The sequence below is a fragment of the Mastigoproctus giganteus genome, chromosome 14 (genome assembly GCF_048544385.1).
Source record: "Mastigoproctus giganteus isolate SK-2022 chromosome 14, ASM4854438v1, whole genome shotgun sequence".
Lineage (NCBI taxonomy): Eukaryota > Metazoa > Arthropoda > Arachnida > Uropygi > Thelyphonidae > Mastigoproctus > Mastigoproctus giganteus.
Window position 1 is genome coordinate 83,269,755 of NC_143588.1, and position 21,436 is coordinate 83,291,190.

The 21,436-nt window shown below is 35.1% G+C and overlaps 1 protein-coding gene across 1 annotated transcript in view; it reads left to right on the forward strand.

Moving 5' to 3' along the window:
• The window catches only part of Rbcn-3B (WD repeat-containing protein Rbcn-3B), a 357,208-nt gene that overhangs the window by 113,419 nt on the left and 222,353 nt on the right, over positions 1–21,436 (forward strand). Inside the window, exons 9-10 of the mRNA XM_090389262.1 lie at positions 5,971–6,061; positions 15,958–16,108. Coding sequence (XP_090245388.1) covers positions 5,971–6,061; positions 15,958–16,108 — 242 coding nt within the window. The remainder of the gene's footprint in view (positions 1–5,970; positions 6,062–15,957; positions 16,109–21,436) is intronic.

Consider the following 21,436-nt stretch of genomic DNA (forward strand, 5'->3'; position numbering starts at 1 on the left):
CTTGAGGGTTTTCAGCTTTATTTCTGAGGTCTTCAAATATTGCCAATGCCTTTGCTTTTATCGTAAGCAAACTTGTTCCTGATCTGTTCTTTGTTTGATCTTCTATCCAAACAGATAAAAGACGTTCCATCTCTTCCAGTTCTTTGTGTCTTGATCTAACTGATTTTGTTACACTTTGTGTTGTTCCTGCTATGAAAGTTGCTTTTATTTTTTCTGCATTCTTTCTAATTGTTCTCAGCGTTCCCTCATTTAGGCCTGTAGCACGCACAATATCGCATGTTCTTTCATTCCGGTCAAAGCGTTTCACAATTTCATATTTTTCTTCTATTGATATTGCTTTTCTTTTTCTCTCTGAAGTATTTTCACCAGAACGCTTCCTTTTCACACTTTTTTCAAGTATTTTACTGAGTAAAATACTTGTGCTCTTTTTGGGAATAGAGCACAATTGTGCTCTTTTTGAGAATAGAGCACAATTATAAAATGAACAAAAATGAGGAGGCAAGCTTCATATACATAAACGCACAGCAAACAAGTAGCAACTGAATAAACGATGCAACGTCCGTGTACAAACTGAATAAATGCAGTAAAGGCGTAAACACACTATTCTCACATATTATATGCTTATGTTTTACTAAAGCACATTTCTGGAAGTCACTACCATAAAACAATAAAAACAATTTGCAGTTTCCTTTTATTGGTGATTCCTGCTAGTGGAGTCGTTATAAACGGGTAGTAAAAGTCGATCTAATTACATTTGCAATAATACCGATACAGTAGCTGAAATTCTGTTGATTTTTACGTTATTATGTTAAATGTGTTTCCCCTTCCACGAAATCATAAAAACAAATTTTCAGAATCCTCTCTTCATTCCTACTGTGTTGTGTTCAGTTGTGGTGATTTCGCCGCGTTCGACTGTCATTTATTGTAAACACAAAGGCGAATCGTGCATAAGCGAATTACGTTCGTGTTATATGCGACATTGTTCCCTTATTTATAAATCGTGTATGATCGAATTCGTGTAATGCAAACACGTGTTATACGAGGACCGACTGTATCATTATTATTTTTTCTAACTTAGTGTTACTTATTAGAAGTATAAGAGGAACAATATGAGATGTTACAATAATGAAAGGGTTGTTTCTGTGTGCAGATTGCAGTGCAGTCAGCCAACTGCATTTTGTATTAGTGCGGGTAAACCCAGGGATTACATATAACAAAATATATTCAAAGGGGATGCTTGACACCATGATTGACTCTATTTGGACTAAAGTTATGGTGCAACTTATTTATTATAACATAAACAGCAGCAGCATTCATATGGAATTTAATTAAGTTTAGCATATTATTTGTCATTAAAATAGATTTATAACCTGGATAATGCAAGGAACATTTGTTCTGGGGTGTTAGTAATGCTTATCATCCTGTTGGTTTGGGCTCTGATTACATTTCTGTACATCTTTTTTGATAAATTGGAATCCCTATTTCTGAGTTTTGGCTTTAAAACTGAAGTTGCCTTGCTTATCATAAAGCAGTATATGTTTTATCCTCCAATATTTGTATCTTTATATCCAGGTATGAGGCCTGGTAATGGTTGTCTAAATTAGTGCATTCTAAATTAGCATGTAGCAGAGGAATGTGGTAAGCGCCAGAGCATGCAGTGGACTTCATCCACTGCATGCTCACCAAGGCCTATAAAGCTTAGTTAACAAAAAGGCCAGGATCAAGGTGATGCTGATCATGTTTTTCAACAAACAGAATGTGATTTATAAGGAATTGTACCTGAAAGGGAGACATTGTGTACAGCATTGATTGTCACATTGTGACAGTCAGTGCTGTTCAATTGACATATTGACAGTCAGTGTGTTCTTGGGTGCTTCAAAGACTATTGAAGCACATTACCCAGATGAGGCTGCAATTTCGAGAGAAAGACATCTGGTTGTTGTTGTTGCACGACGATGGCCACCAATTCTGCACTTGTGAAGACGTTTTTGACAAAACATGGCATTGTATAGTTTTTACCCTTCTCTTCCAATCTAGTACCAGCATTCATCTTCCTCTTTCCACAGGTGAAAACTGCCTTCAAAGAAAGAAATTTCAGTATGTTGAGGACGTAAATAAAAATGAAATCGCCAAACTGAACATCATCTCTTTGGGTGCCTTCACTGACTGTTTTCAAGGACTTTTAGAATGGTGTACTAAGTGCATTCAATCAGGTGGTGGTTACTTTTAATAAAATAAAACATTTTTGAGCTCCTTCACTTTGTGTTCCTTTCGGTGCACCAGTCCTGGAACTTTATTGCTGCATCATGTATATGTAAGCAGCAGCCATTATCAATCCATTGCAGGATGGAAGCCTCAGTAACAATTCATGTTGAGGGAAATGGACCATAACCCGCACGCTGGTCCAGTGCGAATTGCCAGATCGACCATATTTAGCAGTCAGTGGCTTAAACCCTTGCCTGCTCAAAGAAAGTGTGCTACTGCACTTCTGCTCCTGACCACTCAGGTATGGAGGTCTCATGTATATATAATATTGTGTGCATGCTCACAAAAGGGTCAAAATTCAATGGAAGCCTTTTGCATGAAATTTTTAAGCTTCTCCAAATTTATTGACAGTCACATAGCAGTTCTGACACAGTTGTCCAACTGTTTCAGTTTTTTCAGATGTATAAGCAGTGAAAGATCTAGCCTGACCATTGTCTGCTAAAATTTCTCCTCCCTTTTTGAATCTACAAAGATATTCAAACACAATAGTTGGAGACTGAGAATCCTCTCCATAGATCTAATGTACCATTTCTAGTGTTTCAGAGGCTCATTTCCCTAAGTGTTGGAAAATTCAATGTTTGTGTGATGTTTCAGATTTGACATCACATAGCAATTAAACATGTACTGAATTATTAACAGACTTCTATGTTTGCATAGGTGCAGGTTGGTTAGTTAGTTAGTTAGTTATTTTGGTTTTTAGGAGCATTAGCAACTAAGGCCATATTGCTCTGAGTTATGCGGTGGTCATTCCCTGACCTTTCCGCATCCTCCGTATTTGGTGGTGACGGGCTCGAACCCCGGTCTAATCAAGAAGCGTGTGCAACACACTGCTGCTCCTTCCTACCTGGCTACGGAGGTGCCCATAGGTGCAGGATGAAAGTTGCAGTTTCAACTGTACTGTGTAATATGCATTTCATTAAATGTTTTTATAACTTGTGATTTGTATATGAATATAGTACAGTTATTTAAGGGTTTGACTAAAGTCCTTTTACTAAAAACAAAGCATAACTTATTTCAGTTTGATGTATTTGCCAAGTACACTTCTTATTCATTTTGATAACATAATATGATGCTTGGTTCTTTTGAATTTATAAAGGAACAGTTTTTCAATTAGGATGGTTTAGAGGAATATAGAGCTGATAAATGATCTTACATTTATCAGCTCTATCAGTGGAGTACCTTAGATTTTGGGATATACTTGTTACTTACATTACTTAATATTTTTATTATCTATTTTCTTTTTTGTATCATTATTGTTCTTCTTTATTTATAATTTTTAAATTTTTACTATTTTATACCACTGTGGTCCTCACTACTATGGCCACACAGTTAAATAATTCTTCTGGAGGTTGCCACATTGTTGTGGCAACCTCCTGAAATTATGTTACAGAATAGTAACATCATTTTCTTGAGAGAGGACACAAAGGACCATCCCAGCAATAAGAAGATTCCAGTAAGAATTACCTGCCATGATGCAATACATATGACCCATCTGCCTTTCTGTCCTATGACTAGACCTCCTTTGCCAACCTACAGACAAACAAAAGTGCACATGCAGAGAAATGTTTCTGTCAGAATGCACAAAGCATACAAAAATAAGTTGTAAACAGTTAAATGTTGTGTGTGTGTCTCTCTCTCTCTCTCTCTCTCTCTCTCTCTCTCAAATTTCATGTTATTTGTATTGTAGATAACATGAACCTGGCTCAACCCTGAAGAGGATCCCATACTTGCAGCAAGCTCAGTTGGCTACAATATGATCTGCTCACTCACAAATGTTGGGGAGGTGGTGTTGCAATTTTGTTTATCTAAAATGATCTTACATTTATCAGCTCTAGATCCACCCAGCCAAAGGACTTTGAAGCCATATGAGTTACTGTTAGCTGCAACCCATCCTCTTTTGATATCTGTATAATCAATGTCCCACCACCACCACCACCAGATCATTCAATTATTTAACTTGCAACAAACTGGTTGTTCAATCAAATTCATCTCAATGCAGTGCTGTTATCTGTGGTGATTTTAACCTGTCTCCTGCTTATCAACTGCTAAAGCATCAGCTCACTCAAGACATGGCTACATTAGGTCTGTCTCTGATGAATTACCTCCCCACTCAGGGCATAAGCAGTTTGACTTTGTTTTTGCCTCAACTGAAGTCACGATGAATTCCCACACTGAGGCTCTCTTCAGTTCTGACTACCAACTCTTGGCTATTTGCTCCCCAGCAACATTAAACATTTTTCATAATCCAAACCAAAGATCAACCCAAAAAATGATCAGTGCAACATTTCTCAACATTCCAAAGTTCACCTATGCTGCCTCCCATGGGTATATCCTCTGCTCTTGCAAGACCTTGCCATCATGTTTCTAACACAATGACTAATCTAGTAAATATAGCTGCTTCCACAACCAAATCTGCCTCAACAAGAACATAAGCATGGTAAACTCCAAACCTTTATCAACCATTTACTCTCAAACAGGAACTTTTCTGCAAAATTTGGAAAAGCAACAGGATCCACATGACTGCATAGCTTACTCCAAAGCCAGGTTAATTTTCAACAGAGCCAAGTCACTAGCCATCAAAACCTACACCACTGCATTGTTGATAGAGAAAGAACATGCTTTTCAGAATGGTCAGCAACCTTTCCACATGATTTAGACCCAGAAGCATGGTTTCAGTATGACATTCTGGCTCTCAGATATTTTCTGCCCTAGTGGAAGATGCCAATACCTAAATTTCAGACAAAGCATACTGCCTGCTAAAACTACTTGAGAGACTATTGCTCCTAGTGTTATCCCTATAGTTCTTATTAAATAACACCTCTCAAATCCACTGTGGCATAAAAGGGTGGTCCACAGTTATGAACCTGTTGGATGCTTCCTCCAGATCTCTTTGACTATCAGTTATTAAATGTCCAAATTTATAATACACAGCTGTTTGCAACCATTAAAATGCTCATGATGATCTCGATCCTCCTGATGCTTGGAACCGCTGTGTGGAGGATACCTCAACGAGCCCTTTGGTTGAAATCTGCCCCCCCCCCCCCCCAAGTCAGCAAGCAATGCCATGAGCACTTGAGATTTCTCTCACCACAATGCTGCCTGCAGTCCAAGCTCTGAACTGCAACTTTTATAGATTTGCCAGGGATAATACAGGAGAGAGGTACTTATATTCTGCAACCAGCTGACTTAAAATGATCCATGACATTATTGTACCCCTGTAAATCAAATCTTAATCTGTCTACATTAGGCCCAGTAAACCTGTCTGCCATCTGGTGCACAATGCTAAGTCCAACACAGCAGATATCTTGATGTAGGCGCTGGCTTTTAATTTTCCATATTTAATTTTAATTTACTTTCTTATTTTATTTTGCTTTCAGTTTATTTTTAATTTTATTAATTCCTTTTTATCTGTGTTATTATTTCAGCAATATACTCTGTAAAATCCCCGGCCCGTGGCTGTGATGGGTTATTGTAATAAAGTTTTCATAATAAAGATCTTATATATATGTATATTCCATCTTTTATATTAAAAAAAAAAATCATTTAAGGTGAAAATAGTGTGTGTGTGTGTGTGTGTGTGTGTGTGTGTGTGTGTGTGTGTGTGTGTGTGTGTGTGTGTGTGTGATGAAATATTTGTGTTGAAATATCTTGCAGTAATTGTTAAATTTTTTTTTTTTTAATTTTAGAATTGTATAATTTTTATAGTTGCATTGTAGAGAACAAGGATTTTCACACAGTTTCTAGAAGTGATGATCAGCCATTCCTTTACTGTGTACTTTCAGTGCCTCAGGATCAGGTATAACTTCATATTTATAATATTGGTACATGTAATAAAATTCATTTTTAATATTTCTGTTGGACAGGAAACTGTTGACCCAGTGAAATTTATCTTGTGTTTTATGTAAATTATGGAATCTGTTCACTTTTACTGAAGTTATTAAGGCACTAACAAATAAGCACTTTTTTCCTTTTTTTTTTTTTTTTTTTTTCCCTGGTTGTTGGTTATGCAACAACTGGTATATTGTAGTGCTGTCATTTACATTGCCATATGGAAACAAGCTTTGAAATTTTGAATGTGGATAGGTGTAGTGGGAGGACACCATGGAGTAGGACTTGGCATATAATGAATTTTTAAGCTTTTGAACATTTTGGATACTTCTGTCAAAGCATCACGTGCAAGCTCGAATATCCACTACCAATTCCTTAAATGCTGATCTCCTGGTAATTCTCCAGTTGGGCAAAGATAACTTAGTTGATTTCAATCCTTCTAAAATTCAGTCCTGTCTTATGTCTTGCAAAAAAGATTCTTCTGCTCCGATGCTTATCTTTGATGACACTGATTTATAGGCAAGATTATATATCTCTTTTGGGATTACCCTGACTTCTAATCTCTCTTAGCATAAACCCAGAAAACTGGGTTTTCTCTTTCACTCTCTTGGCATTACTTTTCTTTCAAACAGCTGTTCACTCTGTACAAATCGCAAACCACCCTACCATGGAATATTGTTCCCACATCTGGGGCTGACCCTAAAACCTCTCTCAGGTTACTAAATTCCATTCAAAAGAGGGCAGTTAGGTTAATTAATGACTCATCTCTAACAGAGTCTCTCCGCTCTGTCTCATAATGTTCTGTTTCTGCTGCATGCTTTTTCTGTGGATACTTCCATGGAGACTGCTCTTCTGAATTCCTGCTCTCTCTTCCAAACCAGTCTGAACACGTATTGCAACCAGCCAATAGCCTTTTTCTGTCCAACTTCAAACTCGCATAACCTACTTTTCTTCTTCGTCATTTATTCATTCAACTTCAGTTTTCTGGAACAACCTTCTTTCATACATACTTCCTAAAAATTACAATCTACAGAAATTCAAAGTCTAATGTCAACAAGTGTCTTCTTTCATCTTCTCAACCTTCAGCCCATGCATGGTACTAAGTACTAGCAGTACTAATACCTCTCATGTTTGGGGTTTTCATAAAAGAATTTAATTTACATCTGCATATTATCCCAGGAACTTGAGCTGTCATTGCAGTTACAATTCATATTGGTAATTGCTGGATCCACTAATTGTTTTGGCTAGTGTAGATGGGATATGAAGTCAAAAAATAGAACAATATTATGTCATGCATGCTCTTTTTATTAACACATTTAGTAAACTCATTAGGCTTTAAACATGATAGTGGTTAACATCTATTTTGAATTTAGAATTAGAAAAAATGAAATTTTAAAACTTCAGTTTAATCAAATTATAAAATAACTAATTGAAATAGAATAAACAAAAGTTAAAAAGGACACTAAAGGTTTGGAGAACTGCAAATTATAATTAAAAGCATATACAAAATAAAGCATACAATTTTAGAAAAAATAGGAGTACATTAAAACAAGATTTTACAAAATTTACTATAAAGAAATTTAGCATTTTTGTTATTTGTGTGTGTGTGTCAGAGAGAGGAGGGTAATTTATTATATCAGAATCTGATAATGTTCTTTGCAGTGAATTACAAACAGTACTAAGTAGATTAGAAAAATAGAACAATATTATATCATGCATGCTCTTTTTATTTTTAGCATATATTGTATCAAAATTATATAATTCCATTTGCTGCCATAATTGGTGGCAGCGTATCATTTTTAAGAAATAGGCAATGTGTGGTGATTTGCATACTTGGAAATTCAGCAGAAAAATAGAAACACTAAGTATTAGATTAAGACTGGGAAACAAGGCACTTTTTATGGGGTCTTCTCCTTCTGTTTGGCACCCATCTTACCCTCTAATGAAAATTATTAATACATTTAGTAAACTCATTAGGCTTTAAACATGATAGTGGTTAACATCTAATTTGAATTTAGAATTAGAAAAAATTCAATTTTAAAACTTGTTTACTCAATTATAAAATAACTATTTGAAATAGAATAAACATAAAAAAACAGTTAAAAATACACAAAGTTGGGAGGGAAAGCACAGGTAGTTTTATTTTACTAACCAATTTCATGTTAACAAATTTCATGTCAGCAAATATATCCATATATAACTAGAATGTATACATCAAGAATACGCTGGTATTATGGCAACAAAGTAGCAAATAAAAATTAAACCAGTACAAGAAGTAAAGCCTGACAACACGGTTTCAGTGGTGTTTCATTTAGTTCCATACAGAGATAAAAACTACATTAAAAGACTTCATAATCACATACTTCAGTAAAGGCTGTCTTTGCACTTATTAAAAAAAAATTATAATTAGAAGCATTCAAAAAGTAGAGCATGAGATTTAAAAAAGTAACAAGAGTACATCAAAATGATAAATTTACAGAAATTGCTAGAAATAAATTTACCATTTTAATTGTGTGTGTGTGTGTGTGTGTGTGTGTGTGTGTGTGTGTGTGTGTGTGTGTGTGTGTGTGTGTGTGTGTGTGTGTGATTTGGTAGTTGTTGGCGCATCGGCTTCTATGGCCATATTGCACCTCCCAAGGTTTTTGCAGTACTTTGATCCAAGCCCGAGGCGGGAATCGAACCCGCGACCTTGGGTTGCCGGGCAGGTACTTTACCCACTCGGCTAGCCCGGTCGGCATGTGTGTGTGTGTGTGTGTGTGTGTGTGTGTGTGTGTCAGTCAGGGAGAGAGTAATTTATTATATCAAAAGCTCATGGGTTCTTTCTGGTAAATTACAAACAATACTAAGTGGAACAGATCCTCTTAGGAGTTTGTGTAATTTATTTTTGATAAGAGCTAAATGCCTTAGAGTATTAATGGAAATTCTAGAGTCATTGATTCATTACTTGTTATTAAACTGTTTCTGGTTCATTCAATACCTGTTAGGTGGATATTGACTAGGCAAGTTTCATATAGCTTATCTTTTAATGAAGAGGAAAGCTATGTAAATATATATAAAAAAATATATGTTATGTATATATACAGTAGAATCCAGATAAGAAGTTTCCCCTGTACTATGTTTGGATTCTTAATTCCCAGTTTCAGTTCTATATATTGTAATGTATTATTTTCCTGCGTAAGAAGTTTCCCTGGTAAAAAAGCTTTCCCACATAAAAAGTATGTGATAAAGAATACATGATGTATTATTATGACGTTTTCCGAGCTAATACATTTTTTAAATATAGAAATTCTTTATTTTTAAATTAAAAAATATAAAACAATATAAACATTTTGGTAATTGAACAAGTTAGTGCATAGCATCATTTTAGTTCGTAGTAAACCACCAAAGTAGGTGAAATGGCATTGTTTTTTACATCCCATATTGTGAATGCCTTCACAACGAGTTGCCCTGATATTGCACTACCTCCAATAAGCAAATCTGCTACTTGTAATGTTACTTTTTCTCAGTGGATAGCACCACCCCCTGGGTGGTGGTATCTGCCAAGAATCCACTGGTGAAGTGTTGCCTATTATCATTGTGAAGGCATTCACAATATGAAATGTATCAAAAATGATGCCATTTTACCTGCTTCAGTGATTTACTACAAACTAAAATGATACTACACACTGACTTGTTCGATTAGTGAATTTTCCGTATTCAGAGGCTTTTGGCGCTAAAACCTTTTTAGTATAAACATTTTGATATAATGGAAGTGACATATTGCAATTGTTTTCATCGATATCCATAATTGGATATGTCAACCTCTAAGTTGTGATGGTTGTGAACAGCTCTGAATTATTTAGTGGATTGTTGCGTTCCATCTTATTGTAATTGTGACCTTTTAAGATATGTTGAAACTCCAAAGGATTCTTCCAACTTGGTAATGAGTTTAATGAACAGAATGTTAAGCAATTAGAAATCCTCAATTTAAAAAATGTTTCTCATAGACAGAGCAAAATATTTCTAAATTCTGAAATAGTACTTAAAAATGATCTTTAACTTATGTATGTGTATGTTTTAATTTTTATTTGTGCAGTTAATATTTCATACCCTTAGATCATTTTCCTTCTAAGACGTTTTCCCTCGTAAGAAGTTCTAAACCTCCATTCCCTTGGAAAACTTCTTATCTGGGTTCTACTGCATATAAAGAGGAAAGGTTTGCAATCTGTTTTAAACACAACACACAGTGCAGTTTTTCCATTTGTGATATAATTTATACCTTCTAAAGGATCTCTTTATCTGTCTAGCTGTTTGACTAAATTTAAAATTCAATCTTATTCAGCTTCTTTTTCTCCCTGTCAACCCATAGTTTTATTTGTTTAATTTTTAATTTTGATTTTGTGCTGTTTATATTGGGTACATGGACTCATTTCTTGTGCCACATGTAAAGGCATCAACTGGCATGTTGCACCAGATATTTGGACTCATCTGACCAGCACACTCATTTCCAGTTCTCCAGTGTACAACCAGCATGTTGTTGACACCACAGCATTTGCCATCAATGATGATCAGCAGTGAGGAGAGGGTATCTCTTGGGTCATCTGCTGTGGAACCCTGTACCTCTGAGGGTGCGGCACAGTGTCATTTTGGGATATTGATCTTGCATTCTTCGTATTTTGATGTCAACTGTTGCACAGTGAAGTGCCATTGAGCCCATACAGTGTGCTGCACCCCTCACTCGCCACAAACATCCACCTTGCATAATCCTTTACAGTTCTGTCGGCAGGAGGTGGTTTGGCCAGTTTGGCACCATTTTTTGTACAACTTAACCACAGTGAGCTGTGAGCAACCCACAAGACGTGCCATTTCCAATATGGCAGCACCCGATGCACGAGTTCTCACATTTGTGCCCTTTTGAAATTTTGTGATATCTTTATTACATCCCACAACTGCTGCTACTTTATCACATTAACTTGCATGACCAGATGCAAATTGCCACTTCTCTACTATACAAAACTGTTTGACTTTTTATACTATGAGCTATGGGGGTGGTCATAACTCATTGATCACTGAGTATATATATATATATATATATATAATCTTGACTAAAAGCCTATTTTGTTCTTTACCACAGCAACCATTACAAGATTATACTTAGGAGATTATATTTGGAGTTGCTTGACACGTGACTATGTGGTAATCCTGTTTTCTGATGCTATACTTTTAGCAATCTTTCTCCACATTTTGTTTTAGGAGTTTGTTGACTCCATTAGTGCAGCACATTTTCATCATCATCACAAAATTTTATACCAGTGGGTGTACAGAACAATATGGTAGTAAAACTCTGTCCTTCGGGACTACCAGATTTGCATTCTGTTTTCTTCCATGCTACCCTATTTCTTGTTAGATCTTTAGTAGTTTTTCTTCTAATGATTACTAGACATCATCAACCTGCCTTCCTTTTGTCTGCCTCTAGGCCAATTACCATAACTCTGAATTAGTCACTCAGGGTCGATTCAGCCCTGATAATATTTCAACAATTTGTGCTTCATTTATTCCATCTACACAGCTAAAACTCCTAAGTAGCTGTTCTTGAAACTGTTTTCTTTGAATTCATGATTAAGTTAAACTTAATTATAATTAGGTTTAACAATTATGATTGACTTACATCTCATATAGTTATTGATAGAATGTAGTAGTAGTAGTAATGGGGGCATGTGATGGAAGAGGTGCCTCCGTAGCCGGGTGGGAAGGAGCAGCAGTGCGTAGCACACGCTTCTTGGTTAGACTGGGGTTCGAGCCCGTCACCACTAAATACGGAGGATGCGGAAAGGTCAGGTATATGACCACCGCCATATATCCCGGAGCAATATGGCCTTAGTTGCTAATGCTCCTAAAAACCAAATAACAACAACAAACATGTGATGGAAGAAAGCAAGCATATAAGCTTATGTAGCATCAGCCAAAAAAAAAAAAAAAAAAAAAAAAAACCCCAATTTCACACATCCATTCCCTCTAAAAGTTTGTCCTTGAATTTATTTAAGCTATCAGCTTCCACAACAACAGATGGAAGTTTGTTCCAGCAATTAACCACCCGCTGGCTAAAGGCAAATTTCCGCACATCTATTCTACAACTCTTTCCTCAGTTTTGAATTTATGCCCCTCAGGTTCGTAATCTGAGCAAGCAGAAGAATCCCATCAGAATTCAGCGTGCTCAACCCATTCAAAGCCTCAATCATATCACCTCAATCAAATCACCTTGCAGGTGCCTAGTCTCCAGCCGCTGCAATTTGCAGAACTTAAGCCTTTCTTGGTAAGAGGGGATCCCTTTGTTCCCCTCACCAGTCTTGTTGCCCTTCTCTGTACACGCTCAAGCAAATCTACATTCTTCCTAAAACGAGGCCTTCAGACCTGTACATAGTACTCAAGGCATGGCCTGACCATTGCCTTATACAAAGGTATAATCACCTCCTTTTCCGTACTAGCAAAATTCCTGTATATCATTGACAATGCCCTATGACCTGCTCTGGTAACCTGTCTGCATTGTTCAGAAAACTTCATATCTGACTGCACATTTTCTACCATCGACTCTTTACTGCTGCATGCTCTCCAATCGGCAATGCTCTCTGGCTTTGTGACATAAGCATACCATCTGGAATCCTGTTGATGCATGCACCTCACATTTCATGCAGTGAGCACTCCTGTTACTAACACTGATGTCTAATCAAAGTATTAATTGAAGTGCCTGGTTTTTAAATTTGCATTGGATCACTGATAGATTTAAAGGGAATTTTAATTTTCAAAAATTTATTTAAAATGTTTTTAATATAGAAGATGGATTTTTCACAGTTGTTTAGAAAATAATGAAAATATAAGTGGCATAAAAAAAATGAACAATGTTGAATTATTTTTTTGCTGATTTTTCAAATTTTCATGCCTACAGAGGAATATCAATTTTTGCATGCACAGAGAAATGCGAAATTTTCCTGTGACTAGAGATTGATTAAGTTTGTTCACGAACCTTTAATTGGATATTTTTTAGTCCAAGATTTTTTCTTATTTCTTCTTTTGTAATGATATCCTGCTATTGCTTCCATCTATTGGTTCCATTTATTTTTTAAAACACTAATTTTGAAGGTTCTAATTTTTGATCAGTTCCTTTATTTCATTCTTAGCTCTCTTAGCTGTATAAATTAAAATATAGACTCAAAAACCATTATGAATAGCTAATTGTCTTTGGCTCCAAATAAATTTTTTAATTGGCCTGCTACACTTCCTGCTTTATTTGTTATCCATGGCTAATCTTCCACCTTCATTTAGACTGTTCCTAGATACAACAAAAAAAAAAAAAAAAAAAAATTACTAACTTGTACCAATTTTTAGTTATTACCCCAATACCCTAAATTTTCCTTGTCCCTCCCACCTTTCATAAATTTTGTTTTTATGTAACTAATTTTCATACCAAATTGTCTACAACCCATGTCTAATATATTAAATATATATTTGAAGATTAAATGCACAAGGCATGATATGGGTTTAAATTAACTATAAATATTGGTGTAGATACACCATAGGTTACCCATAAATTTAACTACGTACGTAGTGTAAAGGCATCATTTAATTTTAATATATTAAAAGTCTAAAAGTCGTCTGAGTGTTAAAAGATTCTTTAAGATCTTCCAAACTACTGTTTAACAGCGCAGTGTGATCTGCATATAATAATGATCCACTTTTTATACCTTCCATGCTGAATTTTGTCACTAACTTATATTATTTTATTAAATGGTCTGTGAAATTATAAAAGAAAGTGATAAGATACAGCCCCACCTTGCTCCAAGTTTAAACTTAAAACCATTTTCCAGTGCCATTTGTGCAAACTTTTTATTCCACAATTTCTATTCTGCTAAACAGCACCTTAAAGGATGATCCCTTATGCCATATTTTTCAAAATTTTGAACTAATAGATTTCTAGATACATAACATATGTTTTTTAAATATTAATAAATCCCAAATACGGATTATTTTCCCATTACTTTTCTATAATCCATCTTAGAGTGAGTATTAGAAAATTAAAATTCCCTTTAAAGTGGTATTTAAAACTGTTCTTTCCCAAAGTTAAATTCAGCAGTACTTTTGACCATTTTCTCCAATATACTTTTATATATTTTACCTGGTCCCCACAAAGAATGAAATTCCACTGTAAGTGGAATTTCATTCTTTATGGGGACATTCTACTTTATTTCACTTGTTATTTATTGGTATAATTAATGCCTTGGTCCAATCTTCTGGAACATGGCCACTGGATAATGTCATGTTCCCTCTAGCTTTCAGCATTTCAAGTGTAAGTTCATCTAGACCTGTTGCCTTTCCTCACGTAATATTTTCTATGAACTTTTTTTTCACCTCAACAATAGATATAGTAGCTAAAATTTTTCACCCATTTTAATCTTTCCTCTCTAATGACGTTCTCCTCTCCTTTGTTTATCAGATCACCAAAGTATTTACCTCAGTACTTCTAAAATAGCCTTCTGTTATATTTTTACTTCATTCTTATCACCTTAGTAATGACTCCCCCCACCACAATTCTAAGGTTTTCAAGTAAAAGCTAAAACAGTTTTCCACCTTTCTGATACTTTTTCCATAATCTTTGCAAGATTTTTCTTTAGCCTGTCTCTCATATCTTAGCCATCTTGTACTTTTATTTATATTCCAATAAGAATTTATTAGATTTATATGCCAAAATACATTTTCCTGTCTCAAAAACATTTCCTGCATCTTAGGAATGTGATCCTCAGTTGACCACATATCATGGTCTGTGTTTAGTTAAATACTGTGTTACTGTGGGATATCAAATTATTTGCTCTGTTATCTTTAAATTATCATTATAATTATAATGTTTCTCTTGCATGTTGTATTGTGATGTTTAGGAACTGTATTAGCTATATAAAAAAGGTAAAGTGCAGCCATTATCAACCCACTGCAGGATGGAAGCCTCCTCAACAATTCATGCTGAGGGAAATGGACCTTAATCTGCCACGTTCGTCCATTGCGGGTTGGCAGATCGACCGTATTCAGCAGTCAGGGGTTTGAACCCCGGTCTACTCAAAGAGCGTGTGCTACTGCACTCCCGCTCCTGACCACTCAGCTACGGATATGGTGTTTCAAATATGATGGTCAATAATTTAAAGGTGAAAAGTACAAATTAAAATAAGCAAAAAAGTCCCAGTAAACATCGGGCCGCAAATTAACCGTTTTTGAGATAATGCACATTTTCTGTTAAGATCCGCCACTGACTATGGGAGCACTAGTTTAGCAAAAAGCTGTGAATCTGACTACGTCTCAGAGCATTGAGAGAGGGGGAAAGGGAGAGAATGAACATAACCTAACCTAAACAAACAAGTCAGTGGTGGATCCCAACTAGAAATGTGCAATATCTTGAAAACGATTCACTTAAGGACCCATGCTTACTAGGTTTTTTTTTTTTTTTTTTTTGCATATAGTCTGTACAGTTCACTTTTGAAATACCCTGTATAATAAAGAACTGGTTTCTTCAACTACACAATAAAAAGGTTAACAAAAATTAATCAAAACTAATGTTTTTAAAAATTTAAATAATCATATTCTATTCCCTAAATTTTTATTGCTGTTTATTTTGCATTCATACGAAGAAATGGTTAGTAGCAAAATTTTGTTACAAATTTTTGACAAGGCTTGCAGTATTAAAATAGGTTGATAGTCACTGGACCGAATGATGGTTTTAAATGATTATTAATCAATTAAAATGGCAATGTTACATTTTATTTTTTTATGTTATGTATAAAAAAACACAGTTAATAGATGTTGAATTTATGAACAAAAGATTAATGCCCTTTTAATACCCTCTAGCGGCTTCTTTGTCCTCCAGCAATGAATTATTTCTTAGCCACTAGATCAAAGTTTCAGAAACTTCTTCTTAGAGGCGATTCTGGAGGAAGAGTAGTTATTTGGAATATTCCTGACATGTGTGATCGTGATTTAGGAATTGTTAAACAAGAAAGTTTTGACAAACTTCCAGGTCAGTATTTCTTTCTTATAAATAACCCATATAACAGAAATCAAAAAGTTTTGTTATACATAAGTTGCTTTAGCTATGGCTGACTGATTTGAAATATGTTTAAAGCAACCAACAGTAATTATCAAGAAAGATATAACAATATATTTATAACAAAAAATACAAAGTGAAGAAAAATAAACTGTTAACTAAATTATTAGATTATTATTAAACAAATAGGCAATGAAGAATAAATACAGTGCTGTACAAAATTAATAACAGCTGTCCCATTTCAACCTATATTTTTATATTTGTGGGTTAAAAATATGTGTTTTAAATTGTTTTATAAACAAAAAAAAAAAAAAACTGTGTACCTCTAAAAATTCATATTCTTAGGATGATATTGATTGAAAAAAATAGCTATTTTGGAAAAAAAAAGGGGGGGGGGATGAGTATAGACAGATCTTGGGCATTAGTTACATTCCACAATTTGACCTTTTGCACCTGTGGTAAAAAAAGGTAAAGTGCAGCCATTATCAACCCACTGCAGGATGGAAGCCTCCTCAACAATTCATGGTGAGGGAAAATGGACCATAATCTGCCACGCCGGTCCAGTGCGGGTTGGCAGATCGACCGTATTCGGCAGTCAGGGGCTTAAACCCCGGTCTACTCAAAGAGCGTGTGCTACTGCACTCCCGCTCCTGACCACTCGGCTACGGAGGCCCAAGTTGAATTTGTATGCACTGAAAGTTAGTGCAGTCTGAGCCTTCATAAGGAGTGGTTCTGTATCCAAGTACAATCCTGTAATTTTGCTTTTGTAGTTGATTAACTCTTTGAAAGTGGTAAAAATTGGGTGTGGGTGGATTTGATGATATTCTTAGAAAGGTTATTAAAATTAAGACTGATGGAATGTAGCAAAACAAATAGTGAAATCACTGAAATTGTCAAGGTACATAAAGCAGGAGTTGGGTAGTAATTAGACAGATTTGCTTGCTCTGAAAGTCTTGAAAAACTCTGGAAAGAAATACCTAGATTAAAAACAACTGGGCAAAATAATAACCCAGGGAGAAGGTTGAACAAAATGATATGAAATTGTGTCATCTAATTAAAAAAACAAATGCTCGTTAAGCAACAGCAGCATGTGTTATGTGGGCTAAAATGCACCAGCATTGGTTTGAAAAGAGTAGCAGAAATTTTTCTTTAACGATGATACAAAAATTAATTTTAGTGGCATCAAGTACTGTATAGTTTTTCACAGTTGCAGTAAAACTCAGCAACCATATGCAGTCAAGGCAGTGAAATTTCCTACTATTGTAGTGATCTGGAGTTGTTTTTTAACCAGTGGTTTGGGAAGATTGAATTTCTTTGACAGCATTGTGAATGTCATAAAATACAAAGATAGCTGTGTAACACCAGAGAATTCAGTTTTCAAGATTACTCTCCACTATGTTACTGACTGAGCAAAGAGTGTAAGGACCGCCCCCCCCCCCATGTTGAAACATAATCTTGGCCTTGCAATTCAGTGGATTTGAATCCTGTAGAAAACTGTGCATGCAGTTAAAAATATGATTAATGAAAAAAACCTCATGTGAAATATGAGCTGATGGAGAGAGTATTTAGAGCAGAGGTTCCCAAACTTTCTAGCTTCATGGCGCCCTTAGTGTCCCAGTAATTTTTTTCACGGCACCCCTAGGCCAAAAGAAATACCTAACAGTGGTTTTCGACCTTTTAATATATACCTATATAATAATTTTATTCTTTATATAGAGGTACTAAATAGAGATCAATTATAGACCACCACAAAATTAAAAAGGTATGGTACAATGGATACTGTACATCATTTTATAATGAAATAAATGTATAAATTTAAAATAAATAAATAAAATAATAATAATAACTTTAAGTAACTTAAAACTGAAATTACACGGCAACCTCAAGAATGTTGTTGCGGCATCCCGGTTGAAAACCACTGATTTAGATTATAGTATCATGAAATACTGTCAAAAATAGTTTAAAAAAAAAAAAAAAATTGTATGCCCCATTCCTAGACATTGTAAAGCTGCTATACATTTTTCTGGATATCCAAAAAAAAAAAAAAAAAAAAATGCTTTTTTAATCTTTTCCAGAGCGCACACACACACGCACACACACACACACACAAACGCGCACACACACACACACACCTATATATACATTTTTCAAGGTCATTTCAAATATGTTTCAAATAATGTAGGCATTTCAGTTTGAATTTTCTTAATCTTTCAGGAGGTGCATCAAGATTTCAAGAAAATTCATAGTGAAAATGTTTATCTTTGTTTCCAAGTAATTGTAGACAGTTTATAATAGATGGTAGCATGAAAATAGCTTTTAAATCTGAGAAGATTGTGCCTATCGGCCATTGTCTGGTTTTGGCTTACAAATGCTGAAATTCTCTGGAATTATAATCAAGAAACTGATGAAATTGAATAAAATTATACATAAATAGATGTAGGATATAGTATTATATATTCTGTGTCTATTTACATAGAATATAGTATTACATCAAAAAAAAGTAATAGTGATTTTTTGAAAATTTTTTATGCTTGTTTTACAATCTTTTGTGATTTTTTTTAAAAATTTTAATTTTAATTTTGATAATTTCCCACTAATATTGAGCAACAAGTGAAAATAAGGATATTAATTTAATATTTAAAAGTATTTACTGGGGGTGGTCAAAGTTCTGAGAATAGGGTATATAAAACATAATGAATTATATAATACATTATCTTGGTAGCTTAATGTTTTTAAAATAACATGAAGAAAATTGTATATCAGTGTCTTATTTGCCATTTCTGAAATTTTAATTTTTTTTATGTTGGTAGTATAGCCACACATTTGACTATATATTAAGACTTCCATCAGTTGACAGCCAATTATACATCAGTATTTCACCTAGTCAGTATTACCTGTAAACTAATCAACATATAGGTTATACATTGCATATCAATTGTCCATAATACTTGGAACTCGGTAATTACAATATGTTGAAGGCACCAATTTCCACATTAACCTTCACATTCACAACTTATTCAGATAGCTAAAATCTACCAGTTTGTTTACAATGAGGTCAGACATTATATCTTACAATTTATAGAATTTAAGATTTACAATTTATATAACTTATTAGAGGCCTAAGTCCCAGGACACTGCCTGCCCAATAGTGAACCTGGCACATCGACATATATACACAAAATGCTAAAAGAAGGCCAAGCAAATGAAGCTATAGCAAATTATTTGTACTGCTATTTACTATTACCAGTAGCTCACAGCTAGAGACAGATTTTACAACTTAAGTCAGCAGACACCACTGTTTTGATGTTGCTAGCATCAGAAGTTTACACAATTTCGACAGTACTTTGCAGCTTGTCATGAATTGAAAGACTTACCATACGTCCCTGAGAGGGCGTTTCTGTCAGTGAATATATGTAATTATCGAATATACTAGTCTTCAATATGATAGTAACCGATTTAGTTTAGACAAGTCATTTATAACCTGAAGAATCCGACAGGTATTAATGTGATTTTGATATTTAATGCATCTATTCAATACAATGACAAAATATCAGCATTAATACAGTTCACGACAAAATATCATCAATTAATACAGGTCATCCAACAATATGCCCATCCGGCAATAAATACAAATGAATTTCCAATCTGTCAGAGGTCCTATAACAATATGATTAATACCAACTGTATACAGTGATAGTACACTAATAACATAATTATACTCAGTCGTCAAGTCCTTTCCTTCTGCAGAAAGCCTTGTCTGCAAGGCGCCTCCGTAGCCAGGTGGGAAGGAGCAGCAGTGCGTAGCACACGCTTCTTGATTAGACCGGGGTTCGAGCCCATCACCACCAAATACGGAGGATGCGGAAAGGTCAGGGAATGACCACCGCATATTCCTGGAGCAATATGGCCTTAGTTGCTAATGCTCCTAAAAACCAAATAACAAACAAACAAACCTTGTCTGCAAAGTTAGCCAGTGCCTGATAATTTTCTTTACATTCTAAAAACTTGAAGTTATTTACATCATAAACTTCTGTCAATGTCTGAAGTTCAAATTGAATATCTGCATAATATCGACATTCCACGATTATATGTTGCACTGTCTCCTCTAAGCCACATTTACATAGAGGAGATGCAGCCAAACCCAGAGTAAATAACTTTGAGTTTAGGCTGCCATGCCCGGATAGAAGGAAAGTTAGACAAAGACCTGGGTTAAACCAGTGCCAATGTTTTTTGTCAAATTCAGTAACTTGAGGTATAAAAAGGGTGGTAATTCTTCCAGTGTTTGCATTAGTACATTTGTTTTTCCACTCCTGGAGGAATTGATTTCTTAATCTAGTGCTGTTTTCTTTCACTGGCATGTCCAAGTTAACAGAAAACTTGTTCAACTGTGCTGCAATACCATTTCTTCTACAATATTGGAAGTAATTGTACTTTGTATTTAATTGGCAGTTTGCCATTGATTACCTATAGTGCTGGCGTTAAAATCGCCGTTATAGTACAGCTTGAGAGTGGAAGGTTTCAGACCCCAAGAACCTTTGATAATTTTAATTATTTTGCCTGTCAAAGTCTTGATTTTGCTTAGTACATATTTAGCATGGGTATCGAATTGGAGTTTGTTATCTAACATAATTCCTAGGTATTTGTACGAGGTAACTAATTTTATTGATTGTTCTTTAATCTTAATATTTAGAGGTCTATTTGGGTCTAATTTTCCTTTGAGAAGAATTTATTTTGTTTTGGGAACAGAAATAGTTAGTTTATGTTGTACTACACCACTCATCTAGGTCTGATAGGACTTCATTAGCACGGGTTTCAAGTTGTAGTCTGGAATTTCCAGAAACAAGGATAATTAGATCGTCTGTGTAAATGATCTTAGTAGTGCAATGATGTTTGGTAGCCAGCCATCCATCAAGGACCACGTTCCAACATACTGGTCCGAGAACTGATCACTTAGGGCAACCGCAAGTCATAGGTCTCGCAACAGAGCAGGATCCACTGGAGACCACAAGTGGGTGATTCTGAAATAATCCATGATGAAACGATAAATAGGCACGGAACCCTGGCCTCCTGGAACCTCTCCAGGACACAAGGAGGTCAAGGACATACTTTTCATTGGAAGCTGAAACAGTATTAATAACTAGGTTAATGGCATCCACTGTAGACATCCCAGCAGTGAAGCAAAACTGATATCTGTAGTTTAGGTGTCCTTCTTTATAGTAGCTGATTTGCTGTTTTGTCGGGATTCTTAATGAGTAATTTAAGATTTGCCTTTTTCCAAGGAGA